General features: G+C 35.9%; 1 protein-coding gene across 3 annotated transcripts in view; it reads right to left on the bottom strand.

Moving 5' to 3' along the window:
• The window catches only part of SCLT1 (sodium channel and clathrin linker 1), a 224,926-nt gene that overhangs the window by 14,309 nt on the left and 183,802 nt on the right, over positions 1-26,815 (bottom strand). Inside the window, exon 19 of one of the 3 annotated variants that reach the window (XM_064285323.1) lies at positions 912-16,491. The exons of the other annotated variants lie outside the window; for them this stretch is intronic. Within the exon in view, the coding sequence (XP_064141393.1) occupies positions 16,464-16,491 (28 nt within the window). The 3' untranslated portion in view covers positions 912-16,463. Of the gene's footprint in view, positions 1-911; positions 16,492-26,815 lie in introns of those variants that run through there. 3 annotated transcript variants of the gene reach the window in all.

Genomic DNA, 26,815 nt, shown 5'->3' with positions numbered 1-26,815 from the left:
AGCTGAGAGAGTTCACAGCCACCAAAAAACAACCAAACTCATTGCCATTGAGTCAATTTTGACTCACAGCCACCATGCAGGAGAGAGTAGAACTGCCCTGTAGGGTTGCCAAGGAGTGGCTGGTGGATTTGGAACTGCTGACCTTTGGTTAGCAGACACCTCTTAACCACTGTACTGCCAGGGCTCCTTTATCTATCAGACCCTATAAAAAATACCAATGGAAGTCCTGCAGATGGAAGAAAAAAGATACTAGAAAGTAATTCAAAGCCAAACACAAAAATAAAGATCCCTAATAAAGTAAACTGCATGGATAAGTATAAAGGCAAGTAATAAGATATTCATGCTTGATAATTCTAATCGTTTTGTCCTTCATGCTTTTTAATGACAAATGTATAAAAAGCAAAGATAAAATCACATTATATGGCACATGAAATACAAACATAATTAGTGATAACAACCACAAAATGGGGGGGAGGGGATGGTATGGGTATAGAATTTCTTGGATGTTACTGAAGTTGGTACCAACTTACCATAGACTGTTATAAATACAAGCTGTTAAATGTAATATTCATGGTAACCACTAAGAAAGTATTTAGAAAATGTACATAAAAGGAAAGGAGAAGGGAACTAAAATGGCTCACTATAATAAGCAAAACACAAAAGCATGCAGTCATAAATGACAAAGACAAAGATGCCTTAAGACACAGAAAACAACAAAATGGAAGGAGTAAGTTACTTCTTATTGGTATTAAAGTGAATGTAAATGGATTACATGCTCCAATCAAAAAGCAGAGAGTGGCAGAATGGATAAAAAAATATGATCCAACTATACGCTGTTTACAAGAGGCACACCTTAGATCCAAGGATACATATAGGTTTAAAGTGAGAGGACAAAAAAAAAAAAAAAAAAAAATCCATGAAAATAATAATCAAAAGAGAGCTAGGGTGGCAACCTTCAGATTAGATAAAGTAGATGTTAAGACAAAGTCAGTTAAAGGAGATAAAGCTGGGCATTATATAGTGATAAAAGGGTCAATTCATCAAGAAGATTTAACAATCATAAATATATTTGTACCCAACATAGGAAAGCACCTAAATATATAAAGCAAATACTGATAGAACTGAAGTGAGAAACAGATAGCACTACAGTAATAGTTGAAGGCTTCAAAGCACCACATTCAATTTTGGATAGAACATCTAGAAAGAAGATGGACAAGGAAACAGAGGACCTGAATGGCACTATGAACAAACTAGTCTTAACAGACATATATAGACCATTCCACCCAACAACAATATACATTCTACTTCAGTGCATATAGATCATTCTTCAGGATAGGTCACACAGCAAATCTTACTTGATAAATTTAAAAAGACTGAAATCATACAAAGTATTTTCTTTGACCACAATGGAGTACAGCTAGAAATTAATTAACAGAAAAAAAAAAAAAAACCTGGAAAATATACAAACGTATGGAAATTAAACAACACACTATTAAATTACCAATGGGTCAAGGAAGAAATCAAAAGAGAAATCTCAAATTTCTCACAGTCAAATGGAAATGGAAGTACAAATACCAAAATTTATAGGATGCAGTGAAGCAGTACTCAAATGGAAACTTACAGCAATAAATGCCTACACGAAAAAACAAGAAATATCGCCAATCAAAAACCTAACTCTACAACTAGAAGAGCTAGAAAGAGAAGGGAAAACTAAGCCTAAACCTACCAGAAGAAAGGAAATAACAAACATCAGAGCAGAAATAAATAAAATTGAAAACAGAAAAACAAAGAGAGAATCAACAAAACCAGAAGTTGGTTCTTTGAAAAGATCAACAAAATTGACAAACCTTTAGCTAGACTGTAAGGCAAATAACCAAAATAAGAAATTAAATAGAAGAAAGTACAACTGATCCAATAGAAATAAAAGAATTATGACAATACTATGAACAAAGTACGGCAACAAACTAGATAACCTAGATGAAGTAGACAAATTCTTAGAAGCACACAACCTATCCAAACTGACTCAAGAGGAAATACAAAATCCCAACAGATGCATAACAAGTGAAGAGATTGAATCAGTGATCAATAATGTACCAACAAAAAGTCTTGGACCATGTGGCTTTACCGGGGAATTCTACCAAATATTTAGGAAAGAACTGACACTAACCCTCTTTAGAGTTCCAAAAGACAGAGAAGGAATACTCTCTAATTCATTCTATGAGGCAAACATAACCCTGATACCAAGATACCACAAGAAAACTACAGGCCAATATCCCCTATGAATACAGATGAAAAAAATTCTCAACAAAATACTAGATAACAGGATCCAACAGTGTATTAAAAGAGTCACATAGGGTTTATACCATGACTGTGGTGATGCTTAAGATTGTGTGTCAATTTGGCTGGGCCATGATTCTCAGTGTTTTGACAGTGGTATAATGTTGTGATCACTTCCCTGTTGAAATCTGATACGTGATCACCCCCATGATGGAATCTGCTGAGTGGTACCTGTGGGGGGCAGGGGCTGTGGTGGCTCATCACACCCTCAGCCTTCATCTCTCCCCCCTCCTCTGCCTACTTCCTTCTGCTCGTCTTGCCAGGACTTTTGTTTGTTCCGGATCTTGCAGCTTGCTCCTGTTTATCTGGCCTCCTGTTCTTGGGACTTGGGCTGCACATCTTGAGATTCGTGGATCTTCATGGCCTGCAGTGGCACTGCTCCTGGCCTGCTGACCTTGGGTTCACCAGCCCCTGAGGCTATGTGGATCAGGAGAATACTCTTCCCTGCCTCATGGACTTGAGATGTACAGCCTCTAGAGGCCATGTGAGCCATTTCCTTGATATAAATCTCACATATGTGTATATATATATATATATAAAAATATATATATATATATACATATATATATATATATGCTTTGCTGATTTTGCTTCTCTGGAGAACCCAGCCTAAGAAAATGACCAAGTGGGATTTATTCCAGGAATGCAGGGATGGTTCAACATTAAAAAATCAATCAACATAATACGCCACGTCAATGCAACAAAGGAAAAGAAACACATGATCATCTCTATGGATACAGAAAAAGCATGTGATAAAATCCAGCACCTTTCTTGGTGAAAACCCTAAAGAAGACTGGAATACAATGGAAGTTCATCAATATATTCCAGGGCATATATGAAAGCCAAAAGTCAACATTACACTTAATAGGGAAGGATTGAAAGCTTTACCCTTAAAATCGGGAGCAAGACAAGGGTGCCCACTCTCACCACTTCTATTCAATGTTGTATTAGAAATCCTCACCACAGCAATAAGACAAGAAAAGAAATAAAAGGTATTCAGGTTGGAAAAGAAGTAAAATTATCTCTATTCATGGATGACATGATCCTATAAATATACACCAAAAGAGAGAGAGAATTCCAAAGAGTCCTCAAGAAAGCTTCTACAGCTAATACGGCAATTTAGCAAAGTTGTAGGATACAAGGTCAACAAACAAAAACCATTTCTATACACCAGCAATGAGAAATCCGAAACAGAAGTTAGGGAAATGACTCCATTTACTACAGCATCTAAGAGAATAAATAACTAGGAAAAAATTTAACCAGGGATGTGAAAGTCTTATATTATGAAAATTATAAAACACTACTGAAAGAGATTAAAGAAGACTTAGAAACTGGAAAGATGTTCCATGTTCATAGATTGGAAGATGATACTGTTAAGATGTAAACACTACCCAAAGTGATCTATAAATTGAATGCAACCCCAATCAAAATTCAAACAGCCTTCTTTACAGAAATGGAAAAACAAATCCTCAACTTTATATGGAATAGCAAGAGGCCCTGGATAGCTAAAGCCATGTTGGAAGAGCAGAACAAAGTAGGAAGACTCACACTTCTTGATTTTAAAACATATTATACAGCTACAGGAAACAAAACTGCCTGGTACTGTATAACAATAGACACACAGATGAATGGAACAGAATCAAGAATCCAGAAATAAACACACACATCTATGGTCAACTGGTTTTTGATTGGGAAAGAAGAGTCTCTTCAATAAATGGTGCTGGGAAAACTGGATTTCCACATGCAAAAAAGTGAAACAGGATTCATGCCTCACATCATAACCAAAAACAAATTAAAAAAGGGATAAAGACTTAAATGTGAAAACAAAAACCATAAAATTCTCAGAAGAAAATGCAGCGGCAACAATGCTGGGCCTAGCTTTTAACAATGAGTTATGTAACATAACAACAAAAGCACAAAGAGCAAAAGACAAAATAGATAAATGAGACCTCATAAAAATTAAAAATTTCTTGTTCATCAAAAGACTTAAAAAAAGATGAAAAGACAAGCTACAAACTGGGAAAGAATCTTCAGAAACCATATATCTGATACAAATCTAATAACCAAAAAATATATAAAACTTAGATTACTTAATAACAAAAAGATAAATAATCTAACCATAAAATGTGCAAAGGACTTGAAATGACATTTCGCCAAAGAGGACATTCAAATGGCCACCAAACACACAAAAACATACAACCCTTAAGTTGTATACTTATAAAAAGTTGAACTTGCAAAAGTTGGGTGATACATTTAAAATAAGGAAAAAAAAAAAAAAAGAGTAGTTATGTACAATCAAAAACTTCATGGGATTTTGTTCCTTGGTTTGGAGGTTTAGGGTCATGGTTTCATAAGACCTCCCAGTTAATTGGCCTAACAATGTGTTTAGTGCTTCTATTCTACCTCCTAGTTTGTTGTGTAGTGCTTGGGGTCTTAAAAGCATGTGAGTGGTCATCTAAGGTACAATATTTGGTCTTTATTCACGTGAAACATAGGAAGAAAGAGAATCAGGAATAGGGGGAGGAAATAAAGTATGTGGCTACTTGCCTCCTTTACCATGAGACCAGAATTGGATGGTGCTTAGTTACCATCACTGAACATTTTGATCAAAGATTCTATAAAAGAATCCTAGTCAAAAGGGAGAAAACGCAGAAGAGAATTTCAAATTTTCATGGAATTCATAATTTCTGGAGCTATGGAGGTTGGATGAACCCTGAAACTACTGTGCTGAGATAATCTTTAAACCTTAAACCAAAAATATCTCCTGAAGTCTTCTTAAAACCAAACAATAGTTTAGCTTAACTAGTAAAAAATGTCTGCCTTCAGCATTATGCTATTCAAAATCTATCTATACGGGACCAAACTGACAACAGCAACTTGAAAGACTAGATAGGAACATTAGGGGCAGTGAGTTCATGTTAGCAGGGGAGGAACAGCTCAGAATGGAGGGTTTCATAATTCAAAGAATGTAATCAGTGTTACTGCATCAATTGTTGAACTGGTATATGTTCTGTTGTGTATATTCCCAACAACAACAACAAAATATACACATACATACATATATATAAACAAAAAACAAAACCACTAAAGCGGCCAGTCTTCCAGGCCAAATGTAATTACAGGTAAAATTTAGTGCTTTTATGCTGATGAGAAATAATCTGTAAGTACTATTAAGATGAAGTAAAATGAAAGCAGTGATCATATTTATAGCTAGCCACTGTTATTCTGTTGTTGAACATAGCAAGCTTAAGAGAAAACTCCCAAGGGAAGCTAGCACAGGGCCCATGTTGTTGTTTTTGTTGTTGGTGCCATAGATTCACTTCTGACTCATAGCAACCCTATGTACAACAGAACAAAACGCTGCCTAGTCCTGCACCATCCTCACAATCGTTGCTATGTTTGAGCCCATTGTTGCAACCATTGTGTCAGTTCATCTCATTGAGGGTCTTCCTATGTTCTGCTGACTTTACCAAGCATGATGTCCTTCTCCAGGGACTGGTCGCTCCTGAGACCATGTCCAAAGAAGTGAGATGAAGTCTCACCATCCTTGCTTTTAAGGAGCATTCTGCCTGTACTTCTTTCAAGAAAGATTTATTCGTTTTTCTGGTAGTTCATGGTATTTTTAATATTCTTTGCTAACATTATAATTCAAAGGCATCAATTCTTTTTTGGTCTTCCTTATTTATTGTCCAGCTTTTGCATGCATATAAGGTAGCTGAAAATACCACAGCTTGGTCAGGTTCACCTTAGTCCTCAAAGTGACATCTTTGCTTTTTAACACTTTAAAGAGGTCTTTTGCAGCTGATTTGACCACTGCAATGCATTGGGTGTAGATTGTGGATCCAAGTAAAATGAAATCCTTGACAACTTCAATCTTCTGTTTATCATGACGTTGCTTGCTGGTCCAGTTACGAGGATTTTTTTTTCTTTATGTTGAGGTGTAATCCATACTGATCTTCATCAGTAAATACTCCAAGTCCTCTTCACTTTCAGCAAGCAAGGTTGTGTCATCTGCATACTGCAGGTTGTTAATGAGTCTTCCTCCGATCCTTCAATTCCTCCAATCTCTGTGTAGTCCAGCTTCTTGGATTATTTGCTCAGCATACAGACTGAATAAGTATGGTGAAAGATACATCCCTGACACACATCTTTTCTGACTTTAAACCACCCGGCATCTCCTTGTCCTGTTCGAACGACTACCTCTTGGTCTATGTATAGGTTCTGCATGAGCACAATTAAGTGTCCTGGAATTCCCATTCTTCACAATGTTATCCATAATTTGCACATAGAAGTGCTCAATTATTATAGTGGTTTTCTTCTCTAACCCACAGATCACTAGCAGATTTTTCTTTCTAAAATGCCACTTTAATAATTTGCTGCTCTGAGTAATAATTTTCAGTGTTTCTCTGCTACTGGACAAAAAAGGGTACAAATTCCTGAGAATAGCATTCAAAGTCCTCTAAAATTTAGTTTAATATATCTTTCCAACTTTACCTCCAATAGGAACCCCCAGCTTCCATTATGTTTTCCTTTTCTCATAAACCATTTCTCACAAACTATATTACCTTTAGGCTCATGTGTATGCCATTTCGTGTATCCTTTTTTTCCCCCATTAAAACCCTGTCTATTCAAGACTCTATCCATGCGCCACTTCTTTCCATTCCTCCTTCCCAGTTCATTTAATCCATAGGGCTCTCTTCCCACATCAAACCCTTTTGCTATTTATTTTATGTACCAGACATTAAGCAATCCTGTATTATGCTAATTAGTTTTTTTATATAATAGTTTTTTATATTTGTATACATGCATATATATGTACACACACACATATTCATTCTTCCAAGTGGAATGGAAATTAAAAAAAAAAAAAGATTGTTTTTAGTTTCTACAGTATTGTCTACCACAGTGCTTTACACAGAGGGGCTTGATAAGTATCTACTGATTTATGACTGAAATTCTATAGAAAACCCAGCAGTTAGAAAATCTTATTTCTTATTTGCTCAACAAATAGTTACTAAGAATCTACCATAAAAACATATTTTAGATAAAGATTATTTTTAGTTATTTATGTTCTACTTCTTTGTATAAAGGATTTGAAGTGGCTTAAAAGACTACTTTTCAGTTAAGCTTTTTTTTCAATCTCATTGTTACCTTTTGAGTGAAATTTTAGAAGGCATCAAAGGGTAAAGAGAAAAGTGATTTTGCCAACATTATCCTCCCAAGACTTTCCTAGAGCCTGGCTGTCAGTGCTCTGCAACTCCTTATCTCTGTCAGGGTATTTCATTGCAGGGATAAAGGAAAGCCCTGGGAGGATGATCTGACTCTGTATTACCCATGAGAAATTTCCCCTTCCTTAGAGAACATAATTGAGAGTTCCCTATATTGTGAATGATTTAGGATAAACATTACATGACTTTCCAAAAAGCTTTATAGCGGTATTACAGTTGAAACATTTGACAAGTAAGCGATATAATCTGCTCCCTGGAAATCTTTAAAAACAGAAACATTCTTACCTCTCAGAGATGATATAAGTGTAGCCTGACAGAGGGCATGGAAGATAGACGACACTGCTAGCTTCTGTATGACATTATGTACTTAAAGAGTATTGTTACACCAAATAAAAAATTTAAATGAAACTGTATTTTCTCTGTAATCTCTGGCATATTGTATAAAGGGTTAAGATACAATTATTATCTTCCACTAATTTTAAAACAGAGAAGAATGAAGAATCTCTCATTGTATCACTGGGAACTCAGCCCACTATGGCCCAAACATTTTTGTTCACTATATAATTCATGTTTAAGTCATAGAAACTTCACAGACACATCCAAACTCCCAGAGGGACTGAGTTACTGGACTGAGGGCTGGGAACCATGGTCTTGGGGGACAGCTAGCTCAACTGCCATAACATAGTTTATAAAGAAAATGTTCTACATCTGACAGTAGTGAGTGGTGTCTGGGGTCTTAAAAGCTTTTCAGTGGCCATTTAAGATAATCCACTGGTCCCGCCCTGTCTGGAGCGAGGAAGAATGAAGAAAACCAAAGATATAAGGGAAAGATTAGTCCAAAGGACTAATGGGCGACAACTACCTCAACCTTCGCCAACCTAAGCCCAGCACAACCAGATGTTACACAGCTACTACCACCGACTGCTCTGACAGTGATCACAACGGAGGGTCCCAGACAGAGCAGGAGAAAAATGTAGACCAAAATTCAAATTCATACATACAAAGATCAGACTTGCTGGTCTGACAAAGACCGGAGGAACCCCAAGAGTATGTGCCCCGGAGACACTTTTAACTCAGTACTGAAGTCACTCTCGAGGTTCACAGGTCCACAGGGCAAACAATAACAGACATGAGGAATGTGTATCATAGTTAAATCACGTATACAAGACTAAATGAGCACACCAGTCCAAAAGTAAAGATGAGAACTCAGGAAGGGGCAGGAAAACCAGTGAATGGAAACAGGGACCCCGGGGTGGAGAAGGGGAGAGAGTTGACACATCTTGGGGTTGGCAATCAATGTCATAAAACAATTTGTGTATTGTTTAATGAGAAACTAATTTGCTCTGTAAACTTAAACCTAAAACAAAAGAAAAAAAGAAAAGAAAATCACAGTCGCATTTACAAAAAATAATTTAGAAATACTGGTGTAAAATACAGAGCTCTGGTGGTGCAGTGGTTAAGAGATATGGCTTCTAACCAAAAGGTCTGCAGTTCGAATCCACCAGCTGTTCTTGGAAACCCTATGGGGCGGTTCTATTCTGTCCTATATGGTCACTATGAGTCAGAATTGACTTGATGGCAATGGATTTAGTTTTGGTTTAGTGTAAAATATAATTGATTTACTACCTCTGCGTAAGCAAAATTTTATGAAATAAATTTATAAAGAAAGCAATGTATGTTGTATCTATTAAGAAAACATTAAATGCTTTAACAGACAAGATATTATAATTAATAATGGTGAGTCATCAAATCAGACCATCTGTGGGTTAATGTTAACATTATTCAGCAAACTCAAGAATGTATCTCTGCTACCCTGACTGCAGTTTGCTTTCTTTACTTCCTCAGGTTTAAAATCAGCAACACCACAATTCAAGGTGGCAGTAAGTGTAAGATGAGAGCCTAACGCAAGAATTCTTAATCTGTGGTCCCACAGATAGGCTTCAGGAACGGACCTAAGGAATGTCCACAAACACTCTGAAACTATAAGCAAGATCTTGTAAGTCTGTGTACTCCTTTGGGAAGAGGGTCCATAGATTTTTTTTATCCTATTCTCTAAGAGGTCTGAGATCTAAAGAAGGATAAAGACTCTCTGTCTGGGATATATAAACTTTTTCTATTTTTTTTGCAAGCGTGCACCAATTGGAATGTTTTAATGTCTTTCTTATACAAACCATATTAATAATGTGTCATTTACAATTATTTCCAGTGTTGGTTTCATTAATGTGGTACGAGAGTTTAGAGGCGGTTGGCAAGCAACCTGAATGAAAAATTCTTCTGTATTTTTACAATATTCCCTCTCTTCTTTTAGAGTGGGTTTGTCTACACCTAATTCAATAGCAAATCCTTCATTCAGCTCAGTTTTAAAAGAAATAATGACTTTCTTTTTTTGTACTCATGTATCACTGGTCTATTTAATGTGCAATTAAACTACATATTTCCAAAATAAGTACAACTGGCAAGCCTGGTTTGGGAACAAACACAACTGACCCTTGAAGCAAGTGAGAGAAGACGAGTCTTGAGCATACATAGCTAGGTAGGGGAACGTACGGTGCCTTGGGCACTGGTTAGCATGCTTTGCACAGGAATTTAGTTCACCGGTTTATCTGGTGAGATGACTGACTGGAGCTGAGAGGATTGCTACTGTACTTTAATCTTTGCTTCAAGGCTGCAAAGTAGTTATTATTCTCATGTTAAAAGCTAAGGAACTGAGACTCAGGGAAGTTACTGAGTGTTCCTAAGGCCATGCAGTCATTGAATGAAAAAAATGGGATTCATACCCGGTCTGTAATTAAAATGTTTTTTCAACTAAATCACATTGCCTCTTATCTTAAGCCCAGTCAATTACAAGAGGTGTTAGTAAAGCATATAATAACCACATAACATCAAGAACTAAAAGGCAAAATGAAGATCCCTTGAATCAAAAAATAGATATTTAATCCTAGCATGTAGCAAAATGGTAACTACAAATATTATGATCTCAACTGTCCGTGTGGCTTCAAAAGACCTGACTACTGAAAAAAGAAATTCATCCTGAGATTTCAAATCTTTTCTCATTCAGTTAACTAAAAATAACACAGGTTGAAGCAGGCAGATCGGCCACTTTGATATTCTTAGACCTCTAAATACTAAAGGTCATGGTCCCAGGATTTTTCTCTCCCTTTATCTACGCTGGCCCCCTAAGTGATTATCCAGACCATGACTGTAAATACAACCTTACGACCATTGTATCTCTAGCCTGACCCCTTCTCCTGAGCTCTTCACTTGTATAATCAATAACCTGCTTGACATATCTACTAGGAAAATAAGCATCTCGAATGCAGCCTGTCTAAAACGGAAACTTCTTATCTATTCCTTTCCAAGTCTCCTCCTTCCCAGTAAAGGCATCGCCATGTACCTGGCTGCTCGTCAAAAGCTCACATGTCATCTTTAATTCCTCCCTTTTCCTCATGTCCTGTATTTGATTTATCATAAAGTCCTATCCTACCTCCTTAACTAGTCCATTCAAAACTGCCCACTTCTCTCCATCTTCACTGAAAATACTCTGTTCTAAACCACTATAATCTATTGCTTGGAATACAGTAATTCTCTAATATCTGGTCTCCCTGACTCCACTTTTGCCCCCTTCTCTAGTCTATTCTCCACACACATCTAAAGTGGTCTTTTTAAAAAATCTAAAAGAAAAAAAAAGGATGGTTAAAATTCTCTAGTAATTCCCCACTGCTGCACTTGGGACTTTAACTACTTGAAATAGTCTACAAGATTCTCATGATCTGATTCTTGCCTCACTCTTTAGCCTTACAGCATTCTTTCTTTTCACTCACTATAATGACAAGAGTCTCCTCCTTTTGAACACTGAAACTTTGTACTTGCTGGTCTTCTATCTGTCTGGAATATTTTCCTGGATTTTTTTGCATAGCTAATTTTTTTTTTCTCTCCATCTTTCAGGTCTCTATTTAAATGTTAGCTTTTCTGACTATTTTTTCTAAAATAGTGCAACCCTTCCAGCCCCTACCCCATTCCTGTTACTGTCTATTCTATTCCACCGCCCCCTTTATTTTCTTTATAGCACTTAAAACATCTGAAATATCTTATTTGTTGGTTTATCTTATTATTATTTATCTCTCCCCACCAGACTGAAACCTCAAAGATGCTTAGAACACTGCCTGGCCACAGAGAAGGTGGTTTTCAGCAGGTAAATTTTAGTTAATTTCAGAGGACCAGTTAAGTAGTCCATTCAATTAGTAATATTTCAAATATTCTATATCTTGCTTTTTCAAAGTTTTAGCTACCTACTCGCTCTCATATTAGAACCAAGGGGATTATTTAGTGATTACATTTTCTAAGCAGCCATCAAGTGGTACAATAAATTTGGGAGACTACTGCTAGGAAAACCAATGGTTGTGTTATAAAGCTTTATTTATAAAAATCATTTATAGCATGCTTACTTTAAGGAGTTATTTGAAGAAAGTTATAAATGATCAGGCAAATTTTTATCATAACATCTAGTTTTATGTGCTATTTTAGTCTATGACTAGGGACTTACACAATTTAGTCATACAATAAATATTTGTTAGGGATTGGATCGTATCCCCCAGAATGTGTGTCAACTTGGCTAGGCCATGATTTACCCAGTATGGTGTGACTGTCCACCATTTTGTGATCTGATATGATTATGTTGTAATCCTAACTTTTTATAACAGAGAACCAAGCAGAAAGGAGAGGAACATCATTATCACCAAGCAAGAAGAGCCAGGAGCGGAGTGCATCCTTTGGACCTGAGGTCCTTGCACTGAGAAGCTCCTATATCAGGTGAATATTGACAAGGAACTTCCCCCAGAGCCGACAAGAGAGCGAAGGCTTTACCCTGCAACTGGCGACCTGCATTCAGACTTCTAGCCTCCTAGACTATGAGGGAATAAATTTCTGTTTGTTAAAAGCTATCCACTTGAGGTATCTCAGTTACAGTAGCACTAGATAACTATGACAATATTGAAATGAAGACTGTGTTACATGCCAGACATTATGCTAGGTGCTAGGGGGAAGGAGACCTAGTCACTGCCATAGACAAACTTACAGACTACTAGAAATACTAAAAAGTTACTAGGTTTACAATAGAGATGATAAATACTAAAAAAAGTTCATGGTGCTATGGGAATACATATAGAGGCTTGGGGGATTAGAGCTGTCTTTTCAGAGGAAGTAGGTGTTTAAGCTGATATATGAAAGACAAATGGAAGTTGGGCAGACAACAGTAGGGGAAGGAAAAGAAGAATGTTCCAGATAATCAAATCCATGTGTGAAGGCAGAAAATAAGATTTGACAATAGGTTTAGGACACTGAAAGCAGCTCAGTACAGATGGGACACAGAGTGATACGGAGGTGAGGGTGGGAGAAAAAAGAAGCTGGAAATGTAAAGAAAGGCTGATTGCAGAGGCTTTTATACAGCATGATAGCAAACTGAGACTATGTTCTGAATACACTAGGGAGGCAATGAAGTATCTAGGCAGAAAAATGACATAATTAGATTTGAATATCAGATGATTCTGATAAATCAGAGGTAAAAATAGATTGTAAGAAAATAAGATTATGTAGCCAAATTAGGGAGTTACAGCAGTAATCCAGGCGAGCAATGCTGATAGCATGAACTACAGCAACTGGAGAGAAACGGGCAGATTCAAGGGATATTTAGGAGGTAGAATATATAGCCCTTGATTCACGGGTGTGAGAGGGAGTTCAGAATGACACCAGACTTTTGTTTGAACAACTGCGTAGATGGTGTTATCATTCACGGAAATGGGAAGTATAGGACAAAATAAAGACTTGGGATGGGGTGAAATGACGGATAGTTTTGAATATATTGAGTTTGAAGTACCTGTGGAAGGAAATGTTCAGTAGGGAGTTGGTAATATAGGTTATTTCAAAAAGGTTAGTATTAGAAGCTGTTTTATAGTAATAATTAGCACTTTGCTGCCTGTTTCTATCATAGAAATAGATGTCCTAATCCATCAGACAGAGAGAATTTAAACTCTAAGTGTACTTAGATTCTTAATACCACTGACATACAGTAAGTCCCCAGGTTACAAACGTCTGACTTATGGACAACTTCTAATTTCCTTTAATGTTATGTAAACTTGCCCTTACTTTGAAATGACTGAAACAACCCCTACTCACAACAAAGTCTTCGTCACAATCACCTCACTTGCTTTATGTTCAGCTCTTAAATCACTGAAAAGGCTTTGAGCCTTTTCTTGCACTAAAGTAAGGCTAAGTGAGAACCAACTGCATGCAACTGTTCTGACCTACCTATAAATTCAACTTAAAGACCCAGTTAGGAACAGATCTTGTTCTCCACCCAGGGAATGCCTGCATATAGTAACTGCAAGGTATGGTTACGAGGGTAAGGCAAGGTTTTCCATACAATGCATTTGTTTCTCTGAAAACATCACCCGTAAAAAAAACCTGTTGCCATCAAGTTGATTCTGACTCACAGTGACCCTATAGGACAGAGTAGAACTGCCTGTAAGGTTTCCAAGGAGTGGCTGGTAGATCTGAACTGCCGACCATTTAGTTAGCACCTGAGTGCTTAACCACTGCACCACATCACAAATACTTTAAATAAAACAAATAAAAGAGCAATAGTACCTGAAGACAGGATGAAAGGTTTAAATCTGGGCCAAAATCTCAGACATTGCAATTAATTACTGTAACTGCTCAGATCAGCCTGTTATTACTGAAGCACACAGTTTAAGTTAAGCATGAGCCATGCAGAATTTCACTGATACAACACAGGGAAAATGCCCTCAATGCATGAAATCTTTCTGGTGATGACTGAAGATTAAATCATATAAAGCTCTATTCTATATTATACAAGAGAATCAAAAACAAAAGGTGTACTATTCACTTCGGGGAAATGATGGATCTGCCAGCTGCGGCAAGTGCTTTCTTAGATTCTCATATGACAAATTAACATAGCATGTGCCAGATGTTTTTTTTTCCTGTTGAATTATACTATAATATGCTTCAGTTACTTTTAGTAATTACGCATTTTGTAATCTGCCAGTACCTGCAGCTGCCTCTCATCCTGTTAATTAGGAAAAAAGGGATCTTTTTTTTTTCAAAAAGCAGTTATGACAGCCAAATATTACCGATGTACAGCCAAGAATAATGTTTTAGAGGTTGAAAAGAACTTCTTAGGCTCAAATGCTGTGCAATTCATTTTTCGTAATAATATAAAAATAATATAAAATGTACTATAGTTTAATATAAAAATGATGAATATTGTATATTCATTCACCCATTTATTCACTCAATAAATTTTATGGAACACCTGTATGCTACGCAAGATGTTAGCTCATAGCCTTGTGAGAAAGATGTAAAGGGAAGCTACACAACAATTCAATAAGTGCCATAACAGAGGAATGAGCAGAGTGGTATGGGAGCACAGGGAAAGGAAAGATCTTTTGAGGGAAATGAGGAATGTCTTAGGGAAAAAATATTTCATTTGGGTTTGGAAGGAAGAAAATAATTTTTCCAGCTGGGGAAAGAACACCCCTAGAAGGACATCCCTAGAAAAAAAACAGGACTTCAAACCACCAGTAGAATCATGCTTGACTCCTGTCTTTTTCTTCATACTCCTCGAGCGATCCATCAACAAGCTCTATCACCTCTAATAAAAAAAGATCCCTGATCAATCCAATTTCTCTTTCATCTTAGCCTAAGCCAACATCATCTCTTAACAAGACTCTTCAAACAGATTTCTGACTGGTTCCTACCTTTTAAAAAAAACAGCTTTATTGAGATGTAATCCACATACCATACAATTCAATCATTTAAAGTATATGATTCAATGTTTTTTAATATATTCACAGATATGTGTAACTGTCATCACAGTTGATTTTAGAATATTTTCATCACCTGAGAGAGAAACCCTGTACCCTGTAACTATCCACCCTCCTATCCTCCCTAGCCTTAATCAAGCAGTAATCTACTTTCTATCTCTACAGATTCCCTTTTCTGGACATTCCATATGAACGGAATCACAGAATACGTGGTCTTTTGTGCCTCACTTATTTCACTCAGCATAATGTTTTCAAGATTCTTCCAAGTTGTAATATGTATTAGTACATGCTCTTATGGCTAGATAATAATTTCTATTGTATGGATATGCCACATTTTGTTTATCCATTTCTCAGCTGATGGACATCTGGGTTGTTTCCACCTTTCAGCTATTATAAAAAATGCTGCTGTAAACATTAGTGTACAAGTTTTTGTGTGAATACCTGTGTTCAATTTTTGGTGGGTATATACCTAGGGAATGGAATTGCTGGATCGTACTCTATAGGAGCCCTGATGGCACAGTGGTTAAGCACTCAGCTGCTAACCAAAAGATTGGTGGTGGGAGAAAGATGTGGCAGTCTGCTCCTGTAAAGATTAAAGTCTAATAGGGTCACTATGAGTCAGAACTGACTCGATGGCAACTTTTTATTTTTTATGGTAACTCTATGAATAATATTTTGAGTAATTGTCAGACTGCTTTCCAAAGTGGCTGTACCATTTTACACTCTCATCACCAGTGAATGAGGGTTCGAACACTTGTTATTAAGTGTAAAGTGGTATCTCACTGTGGTTTTGATTTGCATTTCCCTGATGACTAGTGGTGGGTGGCATCTTTTTACATGCACATTAGTCATTGGTTTATCTTTTTTGGAAAAATGTCTACTCAAATCCTTTGCCCATTTCTAAACTGGGTTATTTGTCTTTCTATTATTGAGTTAGAAGAGTTTTTAATATAGTCTAGATACAAGTCTCTTAGACATAGAATTTCCAAATATTTTCTCCCATTCTGTGGGTTATACTTTCACTCTCTTGATGGTGGTTCCTCAGTTTTTCTACTCACTTTCATTCTTCATACAGCAGCCAGAGTGATCTTTAAAAAACAAAAATCAGATTAGGTGACTCTTTCTTTAAAAACTGCTCAATGGATTTCATTCACACTTAAAACACCTTAACCTGGCTCACAAATGATCAGGTCCCCGTTTGTAGCAGAGACAATTAAAAACCATTGCCGGTGAGTCAATTCCAAATCATAGCAACCCTACAGGACAGAGAAGAACTGCCCCACAGGGTTTCCAGGAAGCAGCTGGTAGATTCGAACTGCCCAACTTTTGGTTAGGAGCTGAGCCCTTAACCACTGCACCACCAGGGCTCCAGACATGATTAGTGTTCACCAAACACTCCGTGTCTTCAAACATTTCCAGGCCTCCTATACGACAAATTAACAGAGCATGTGCCAGATTTTTTTTTTTTCTCCTGTTAGGTTGTGTTCACATGGCTAGTTCTGATCAATAGAGGTGAAAAAAGTGATGTGTATCGCTTGAAACCGAATTAGTTAAGAGCCAGTGTGCCTCTTCCATCCATCCCTCTCCTTTCCAGTCATCGCAGAAAACCATGTGTTCAAAATGGTGGCACCTCTACCAGCAGAGCTCTCCTACCAACCTGCCTTAGACATGCAACATGAGCAACAAATAACTTTTGTTGTGTTAAGTCAGTGAGATTTCAGAGTGTGTTTGCTGTGGCAGCTGGCACTGCTTAACACAGTACACTTCCTAAATCTGATCCCATCTGCGCCACTACTGCCTTAACTTTACATAGTATTTCTTTTACTTCAAACATACTGAGTGTATTACTGCTTTGGGGTCTTTGTACTAGCTGTTCCCTCTGCTTGGAGTGTTCTTTCTTGTAAACATTAAATGACAGAATCCTTTTCTCATTAGATCTCATCTTAAGATTCATTTCCTTGCAGGATCTTCCTTGTCCATCCAGTCACAAGTATACACCCAGTCATTATCACACTGGCTTATTTAAAATTTTCTGTATAGTACTGATGGTCTGATTTTAAACATGTATATATTTATTTCTTCAGTAATTTCATCTTCTTCTTCTGTCATCTAATCTTTAAAAAGAAAAATAGGGAAGTTGTTTACTTTGGTCTCTGCTATATCCTCAATGCTTAACAGTGCCTGCTCTATAAATACATAATGAGTGAATGAAATACAAGGACTAGGAGTCCTAAAAGGGTTGGCGGAGCACGTTTGGTTTATTTGGGGAGGAGGCTGTTCAATGAGGTTGGAGCAAGGGGAACATGAGGAATGGAGGTGGAGAGACTGCTGATAATAAGGCAGAAGAAAGACTGTGAAAAATCTATAGGCAACAATAAAACAGAAATCTTTATGTAGGCAGTGCCATGAGCATATATATATATATATATATATATATTTTTTTTTTTTTTTAGAAAAATCACCCAGATAGCAGTATGAAAGAAAGAATAGAGTGGGAGGAAGACTAATGGCAGAGAAACCAGAGTGAAGGAGGCTGCTATTACAGCTCTGGTTGAAGAGATGAAGGGCCTGACCTTCACAGGGAATGTTTACACATGTGCAAGTATTGCTCTAGGACAGATTCCTATAGCTTGCATCACAATTGAGGATCCACATGGTTGAAATTTTGTTAGATACTGCCATATTACCTTATAAAAAGAATTATCAGTTTATATTCTCATCAATATTATGTAACGATTCCTGTTTCCCCATGCATTTGCGGACATGGGACGTTAGCCATCTTTTATTTTTGCCAATTTCTATGGTAAAATTATTGTTTAAGTTTTCATTTCTTCAGTGATTAGTGAGGTTGACCTCCTTTTATATGTTTAAAGGAGCTTTGTCTTTCTGCTTTTGTGAACTGTCAGTTCACATACTTTGCCCATCTTTCTATTAGGTTGCTAATCTTTTTCTTAATTTGTGGAACTCTTCGTGAATTCTGCATATTAATCCTTTGTTTTACTTTTCCTGTATGTCATTTGTTTAGTATCTTTCTTCACATAGAATTTTAATTTTTATGGTTAAATAAATCAACAAGTATTTTCCTTTTTGGCTTCTGGGTTTCTTGTTTTGATTAGAAAGACTTCTCCATTCCAAGTTAATTAAAAAAAAAAATCTTATTTTTTCCAATACTTTCCTTTTTATAGTTAGCTCTTTAATCAATCTGACATTTATTTTATGTATAGAATAAGAAATACTCTAAATAATATTCAATTTTTCCAATACCGCCATCATTATCATGAAAAAACATTCCTGATTTTACATGATTTCTGCGTTCTGATCAAATTATCTATCCTTGTGTCAACACCACCGTACACCTTTATATATTTGATATCTGGCAGACCAAATCTAATCTTGTTTTTGATTTAATCTATAAAAACAATAACTTCTCATTCAAGTAACATTAATAGAGATATACTATAGTTACAGAGTCTATACCTTAATAAGTACTTATTAAAATTATTTCCTCTTGGCAGTTCAAATTTCTCTGTTACATAATTAGAGGAAATAATTATAGATGAATTAATACAATTTTGCAAACTAAACATCAAATTAAAACAAGATATTAAGAATTCAAATTTTTAGAAAGCTTCAGATACTTGATATTGGTAAGATCAAAAATTACTTCCTATGGGAAAATTACTTTAATTACTTTGTGCTACATTTAATTATGGTAATAGTAACTTATAGGTAGATCATAAGAAATCACAGGTACCTGGTAATCATATTTAATTGCCAGTTGCCAGAGGAACAGAGGTTTCCAAAGGTAGCAAAACTTGTCTAGAGGAGACTCTAACATCCTAAGTATTTTGTGGCTATACTTGTATTTGGCTTTATTTCTAACATTTTTCTAACTGTACAAAATAGACAGGTAAGAAGGAAAAGAATAGCCAAATTTTAAGAATTTATTATGAAGCAGAGAGAACAGAGATTGTCAAATATTTTCAAGATCTGATGAGTACAACCTAATTTGGAGACCAAGGAACACAAGCCCTAAGCTTTGAAAGGACATATTTTCAGGGGGAAAGCTCTGATGCTTAATCAATCAACAATGGCACACCAGAAGGCAGGGTGTTGGGGCCTAATCTAAAAAAGTTCATTTTTGAAAGCTATTAATAAACACTTTTGATATGACTCTCAGAATGCACACATTTGGGGCATATAGAGAAACCATTACAGGGAGAGTCAAATACATCAAATGAGCCATTTGCTTTTTAAATGTATTGCTCTATAGTTTATTTCATAATTTATTATTAACAAAAGATCTACTTAGTTGAAGTCTTGGGTTGTATCATTGAACCACTCTAAAAACAAAACCATTTCTAAGGGGAGGAAGCAAATATCTCCTCCCCAAAGACACAGAAGTAGCATCTAGCAGTTAACCAAACACTGTTGGTACAACATAGCATTCATAAAACTGCTGATACTCAGTATGTCCAGGATAGGCCACTACCTTTGTAATACACATATTTTCATGGTAATGAGAATGAATTTTAATTTTCTATTTGAAAAATTATACCTGCGTTATGACTGCCATATAATCACTGCATTATGACCAACAGGTGAGATAGGTCAGTAAAAATACTTTAGTAGATAATTTTTTATTGAAGAAAGATTTTTTTACTTGATTTCTATGCATATCCTTCAGTATTATTTACATATCCAAAGAAGAGGGATAGAATTCGTATTTATAAATCCTGACTAAAGTATAGTGCTTTCTAGAACTAGTAATGTTTTGGTACAATTAGAAACGAAATAAGCATATAAGCGTCTCATACATGTCTCATGCATTCATTACATCATGATTTACTTTGAAAATAACAATCTCTTAGCACTGATAAAGGCCTCAGATTTTTTTATGGGGTTTGTAGACAGTAGTGAGCTTGGTGGGATTCAAATTCAAGTTTGCCTGATTCCTTTTATGAAAGGAAGGAAAATACGCAAAATATAATGAAAATACTTTCTATTTTGAAAGTAAACATTTTTGTTTTGACATGTCAGAGCATACTAACACAGTTTTAGTGACATAGTGACATAGCAGAAACACGCAGAAAGCCTTAGCACACTGGAATGTATTTTTATTTCCAACCCAGTGGTTTAAAACAACCAACACAGGCATAGTAAGACAAAGGTTAATCATATCCTACGGAAACCAGATTTTACTATAAAAAATCCTAAATATATACAATGAAACCTTGTTAGATTATAATGCTTTGTCACATCTTTATAATTTTATAAAAATTATCATAGGCCCCGAGACACTTAAATTAAGCACAATCGCTCACATTAAAATTTTTTCTAAAGAAATATGACTAAATCTGAAATTTCAAAGCATGTAAAAAATGTAACCTACGTTATTTCTGATAATCAATTTACTTTTGAGTAATTCTCTGCAGCTTACTCGACTCATCGAAAGCATCGCAGGATATGAGGCTTGTTAAACATAATGAAAACAGTGCCTTAATCCATTGAACAAAGAGGAGATTGTCACAAAAGCAAGGAAGGTAACGGCCAGAAACACCTGGCTTTTTCTCTTCTGTGGATAACAACAGCGTTCAGAAAGGATTTAGTAAAAACTTTTTGTTGTTAGTTTGTTATTATTAAAACTTTTGTTGCCATTACTGTGGATTTATTAGAAACTCACTATACTGAACTAGAGGGGAAGAAAGAAAAGTAATGACAATAATTGGTATCCATTTGAACTTGAAAATTATAATAATCATGATAATAATTGAAAAAAAAAGTATGTTGAAAACGATCTCAAGGGCACTCAAGGACTACCAATTGAGGGACAGTACGGCAATTAAAAACCTAAAAAAATCTGAGTATAGATTATTTCTAATTCTAATAGTGTTCTATTTGCATGATGCTTTATAGTTCCAAGGTGTTTGGTATTTACACTGTTTCATAGATAACCTTAGAAACCCAATGTAGTTTTTGTTTTTACAGATGATAAAATTGAGGCTTGGAAAAATTAAGTGATTGATACATAGTCAAACATTTGTGGGGGCAGAGCTGGAATTTGAATCTACTGTTTTAGCTTTTTAAATACCCAAATTGGCTCCTGCAGTACAGTCACTCATATTTAGGAGAAATTTTTTGGTCTTCAAAATTGATATTTCAATAGCTCATTATTTAAAGCCTTGATAAATATATGATTCTAAATCTTATATTTGCTTTTTTTAATATTGTAAAAAGGTGTCAAATTAGGATTTATACATAAAAGACCAAGACTATTTTGGGAAGACATATAGTTTTCTAGGATTCTATGTAAACTAAAAATGAAATGAACATAATGCCTTCAGTTACTTGTGCTAGATGGATGATCTGAAAAATCTGTATTAATTTTAAAACATTAATAAGCTTTGAGAACAACGTACGTGCTTAGCAAATTGAGTTTTCCATAAATTCAAATTCTTAGAAATGGTAAAAGAAATATTTAATTCACTAAAAGTAAAGAACAAATTGTTAAAAGCTTGGTACCAGGATAAACCTGCATTAGGGTAGCCATTGTAGTCTGATCCCCCAACTGTAATGGAATGTCTCTAAGGAGAGCAATATATTAGTTTACTTTTGTATTGATGTTAAAATTTATTTTTGAAAAAAGCATAACTGCTGTGCAATGTATCACTTTTGTGTGGCCTTTCTAGCCATGGTCTTGTAACTCTCACCCAAGTGACTGGGCGGGACGGTGTGATAGCCACTGGGCTTGAAATGAGCCAACCCAGAGGTGGTAAAGAGAGGATCCTACCACCACCAAGGAAGAACAGCCAGGAGCTAGCATATCCTTTGGATCCAGCATGTTGATTTCTATAGGAGAGGGGAGAGGGGAGAGGGGAGAGGGGAGAGGGGAGAGGGGAGAGGGGAGAGGGGAGAGGGGAGAGGGAGAGAAAGAGCTGTAACACTGAAGACAGTGAGACCCAGCAGCAAAGACCTGACAACAGACACCTGGCAGCAGGAGACAGGCTTCCTGGCTCACAGAGCGAGAAAGCTGAGTGCCTTTGGGCAGAGGCAGCGGGCCAGGGAGAGGTTTGCCTGCAAGCACGACTGGGAAGAGGCTGTCCTGATGGAAGAACTGTATTCTGAGTGTTCCTCAGCCTGAATTATAACTGTTATTTCCCTATAAACCCCATAATTGTATCATCTGTAAGTTCTGTGTGGCCATTGCAATGAATTATTGAACCCAGGAGAGAAGTAGATAGTGCCGTGGGAGGGGCAGTTGGTGTTAGAATTGGTAAAGACTGTAGAAAGAGGAGGCATGCCTGATCTCTGTTTCATATGAATCAGCCTTGGTCTATTGGTCTTAATTTTTCTTCCTCTTTAAGAAGTTCGGGAAGATCAGATACCACCTCCAAGCCATTTTTACAATAACTTAAGGAAAACAATAATCTTACCCATGTAGTATATCGACGGTATCATTCTTTGATTTTAAAGGAACTATTTCATTTCCTTTTATAAGAGGTTAAAAAAAAAAATCACTAACTTACTGAAAATTTGGTAATGTTAATTCATTTAGGGCTTGGAAGGTTGTCTACCAAGATTGGTTTTTAGGGAGGGACAGCAAAGGCAGTAAGCTTTGAAACTAAAATAAAGATAGCAAAAATCCTAGTTATATTTACTGGATTCAAGTGTACAGCTGGAGTCAAAATACAACTGTTCCTTGACTATTTAGGCTAGTACAGTCTTTGATACCTAATGTGATCTGCTGGTGTTCCAGCACTGGTGGAAAGTCCAATTAAATTTACAAAACAAGATTTTGTTTAAGTAGGAATGTTCCTTAGAAGGTTGGTTGTTTGGTTTTAAGTAGCTTTTCCTGTGGATTATCTCTCTATATTTCTTTTAGGGCAGTTAACTGCTTCATATTGGTACGTTAGACATTCTAACTTTATAGACATCTGTTTTCAACAAAGATTCTTGATATTTTAGTTGAGAACTGAATAAGAAGGCAGAAGAGCAAAGCGGAGATGGGATCTTGGGACAAATGAAAAGCTTGGTCTTATACTGGAGCATGAACAGTTTATCCATTGTTACATCAGAATATATGGATACAGATGCACGTAGGGATATAAATGCAGGAATAAGAGTTGTAGGAACTCTCTTCTGATTGCTTCTTTTCTCATTGGAATGGGAGTGGAGGTTATGACCCCAAAGTGGTGATGAGGGAGGAGTTCTAAAAGATTATAGGAGACAGAAGATATGAAATAGTCACTAAGAAGAGCAGAATACATAGAAGGATTGCTTGGTAGCATTAAGGACCCATTTGATGATCTTGAATTTAAAATGAGACCACCTATACGTCACGTTTTTCTCCAGCCTCTTTGAGCTGCACGATGAAGGTACAGAAAGGGCAACGAGTTGGATGATTATCTCTGCTGACCCTCTAAAATCAGACTCTCCCTCAAATATATACATGATCTATTCCCTTTTATTTTATTGCTTTATTTTTCTTTTTAGCACTTATCATCTATCATACATGGGATTTATCTTCTTTATTGTCTTCCTTCCTTACTAGGATGAAAGCTCCTTGAGGGCAGGGATTTTTGTCCGTTGTATTAACTGCTATTGTCTTTAAAGTGTATAATTACTTGCTGTATGAGAGCCAAGCAATTATTATAGTATCTCTTCCTCCACCCCCAACCATTGCCGTATGGTTTAACAAAGAGAAGTGACAGGTGGGTTGATTATCTAGCAGCTGTTTTCAAAGGGATGGGTGCATTGGACATCATTTTGACTCTCAGTACTGGTAATATTAATTTCTCATTCTTATTATAGAGACCTTAAGGTGATGAAAGTTTATCTAAAATTTTCTTAAGTAAATGAGAGTAGTAAAAAATGGAAAGTGATGAGAAATGAGATTGCATACACATGCTAAGGGCCAGGTCAGAAAATCCCAGTGGCCAACTTCTTCCTAAGTCAGGGGTGGGGTGGGGTGGGAAAGTGAAATGAAAGAACAAGATCTGTATTATAAAAGTTGTCTCTGGCATAGTGTGGAGGATGGATTAGAGGAAGCACAAGCTTGGGGAGGACAACTAATCAGAAAACTGTTGTAGTAATCCAGGAGAGGTGATGGTGGCCTGAACTAAGGTAGGGGTAGTGGGAATGAAAGCAAAGGATCTGAAAACATTAAGGAGGTAGAAGTAGACAGGCTTGATGATTGACCGTGGAGGTGAAAGAGAAGAGGTAGAGACAGAAGAAACCAGGATAATCTGCCCTTCCCACATTCAAGTTAGTTTCAAAATTCCCAGACTAAAGAAAACTAAGGTTACCTATCTGACTTCAAGACTTATTATAAAGCTACTGTAATCAAGACACTGTAGTACTGGTGAAAGAATAAACAAATAATCAACGGGACAAAATAGAGAGCCCAAATATAGTCAATTGCCCTTTGACAAAGGAGCAAAAGGCAATTTCAATGGAGAAATGACAGTCTTTTTAATAAATGGTGCTAGAACAGCTGGACACCCACAGGCTAAAAAGTAAATCCAGAAACAGACCTTACACCTTTCCCAAAAATGAACTCAAAATGGATCTTAGGTCTAAACATAAAATACAAAACGATAAAATTTTAGAAGGTAAAAAACCAGTTACCATCGAGTCCCTTACAACTTATGGAGATCTCATGTGTTTCAGAGTAGAGCTGTGCTCCACGGTTTTCAATGACTGTGACCTATCAGAAGTAGACTGCCAGGACTTTCTTCCAAGAAGCCTCTGGGTGGACTCAAACCACCAACGTTTTGGTTAATAGCCCAGCACTTAACTGCTGTGCCATCCAGGGACTCTCCTAGAAGATAACACAGGAGGAGATCTATGTGATCTTGGGGTTGACAGTAAGTTTTGAGATACAACACCAAAGCATGATCCACGAAAAAAAAAAAAAAAAAAACTGATCAGTTGGATTTCTAAGTTTCTTGTATTACCTGGCATGAAGATAAAGGCTTTGAATAACTTCAGACATTCTTAAAGTAAGTATTCATGGTATAATTTCTAGGGTAGCAACTAAAAGAATGCAGTGTATTTAATTTTCAAATGTTTGGTAGAAAAGTGGAATGATAAGAAAAACAGTAAGTCAATAAAAAAGATGAAAAAGAAAAGAAAAAAGAAATAAAGCAAAGAAGAGAGAAATAGAAAGCACTAGCTAATACAATGGAAACAACTGCCAAAAAAATTTAGATTACATTGAATGTAAACTAAATGCTCTAAACAGAATTATACACTGTTTCGAGGAGATACATCTATGAAAATTAGAAATAATTAACAAAAAGATTACTAAAAAGTCCCTGTATGTTTTGAAATTAAGAAATGTACTTATAAATAATGGGTTGAAAGAAAAAAATGATAACGAATATTAGAAAATATTTTGAACTAAATAATAGTGAAAATAATCTATCTATCAAAACTTGTATGATAAAGCTAGGTCAGTACATGGTGGAAAATTTATAACATCTAAGAAGCACTCATGAGGCAAAAGGTAAAAATTCATAAGCAATGATTACAGCTCAAGATATTAGAAAAAGAACAGAAACATGAAAGCAAAGAAAGCAAGGGGGAAGTAATAAAGAACATAAACTAATAAAATAGATAATAATAAAATAGAAGACTAGAAGTCAAAAGTTAGTTTTTTAAAAAAGAGTAATGAATTTGACAAACTTCTGGTAAGAATGATAAAGAGACAAGGTACAAGTAATAAATATTGGGAATGCAAAAGGGGATAGCATTATAGATGCTGAACATATCAAACAGATAAGAAGATATTATGAGCAACGTTATACCCAACAAATTTGAAAATGTACAAGAAATAAATATACTTTAAGAAAAATAATAGTTTACCAAAACTTTTACAAAACAAACAGAAAATCTGAAGAGTTCTACAACTATTAAAGAAATTGAATCAACAACCAAAAATATTCCACAAAAAACTACCACCACCAAAAAAAAAACAAAAACAAAAACAAAAAACTCCAGACCTTGAGAGCTTCACTGGAATGTTCCACCGATTATTCAAGGAATAAACAATTCCAGTATTATACAAAATGTATACGACAATAATGACTAGAAAGGAAAAAATAAAACTGCCATATTTGTAGATGATATATAAAAACAAAATCCAAAAGAGTCTACAGCTTTTTGTATTGAGCAAGGTTGCTGGTTAAGAAAAATCAACTGAATAAGGACTTAAATGCCAAAGGCAAAATAATAAAGCTTTCAGCAGGAAACATAAGGTAATGTCTTTAGATTTCAGCCATAAAAAGGATTTTTAAACAAGGCGCACAAAGCACTAATTATAAAGACAAATGTAAATAATTTGATTCTATTAATACCAAGAACTTCTGTTTATCAAAAGACAGCTCAGAAAGAGAAAAGATAAGGTATGGA

The sequence above is a fragment of the Loxodonta africana genome, chromosome 5, assembly GCF_030014295.1.
Source record: "Loxodonta africana isolate mLoxAfr1 chromosome 5, mLoxAfr1.hap2, whole genome shotgun sequence".
Classification (NCBI taxonomy): Eukaryota; Metazoa; Chordata; class Mammalia; order Proboscidea; family Elephantidae; genus Loxodonta; species Loxodonta africana.
This window is presented reverse-complemented; position numbering and strand designations above follow the sequence as displayed.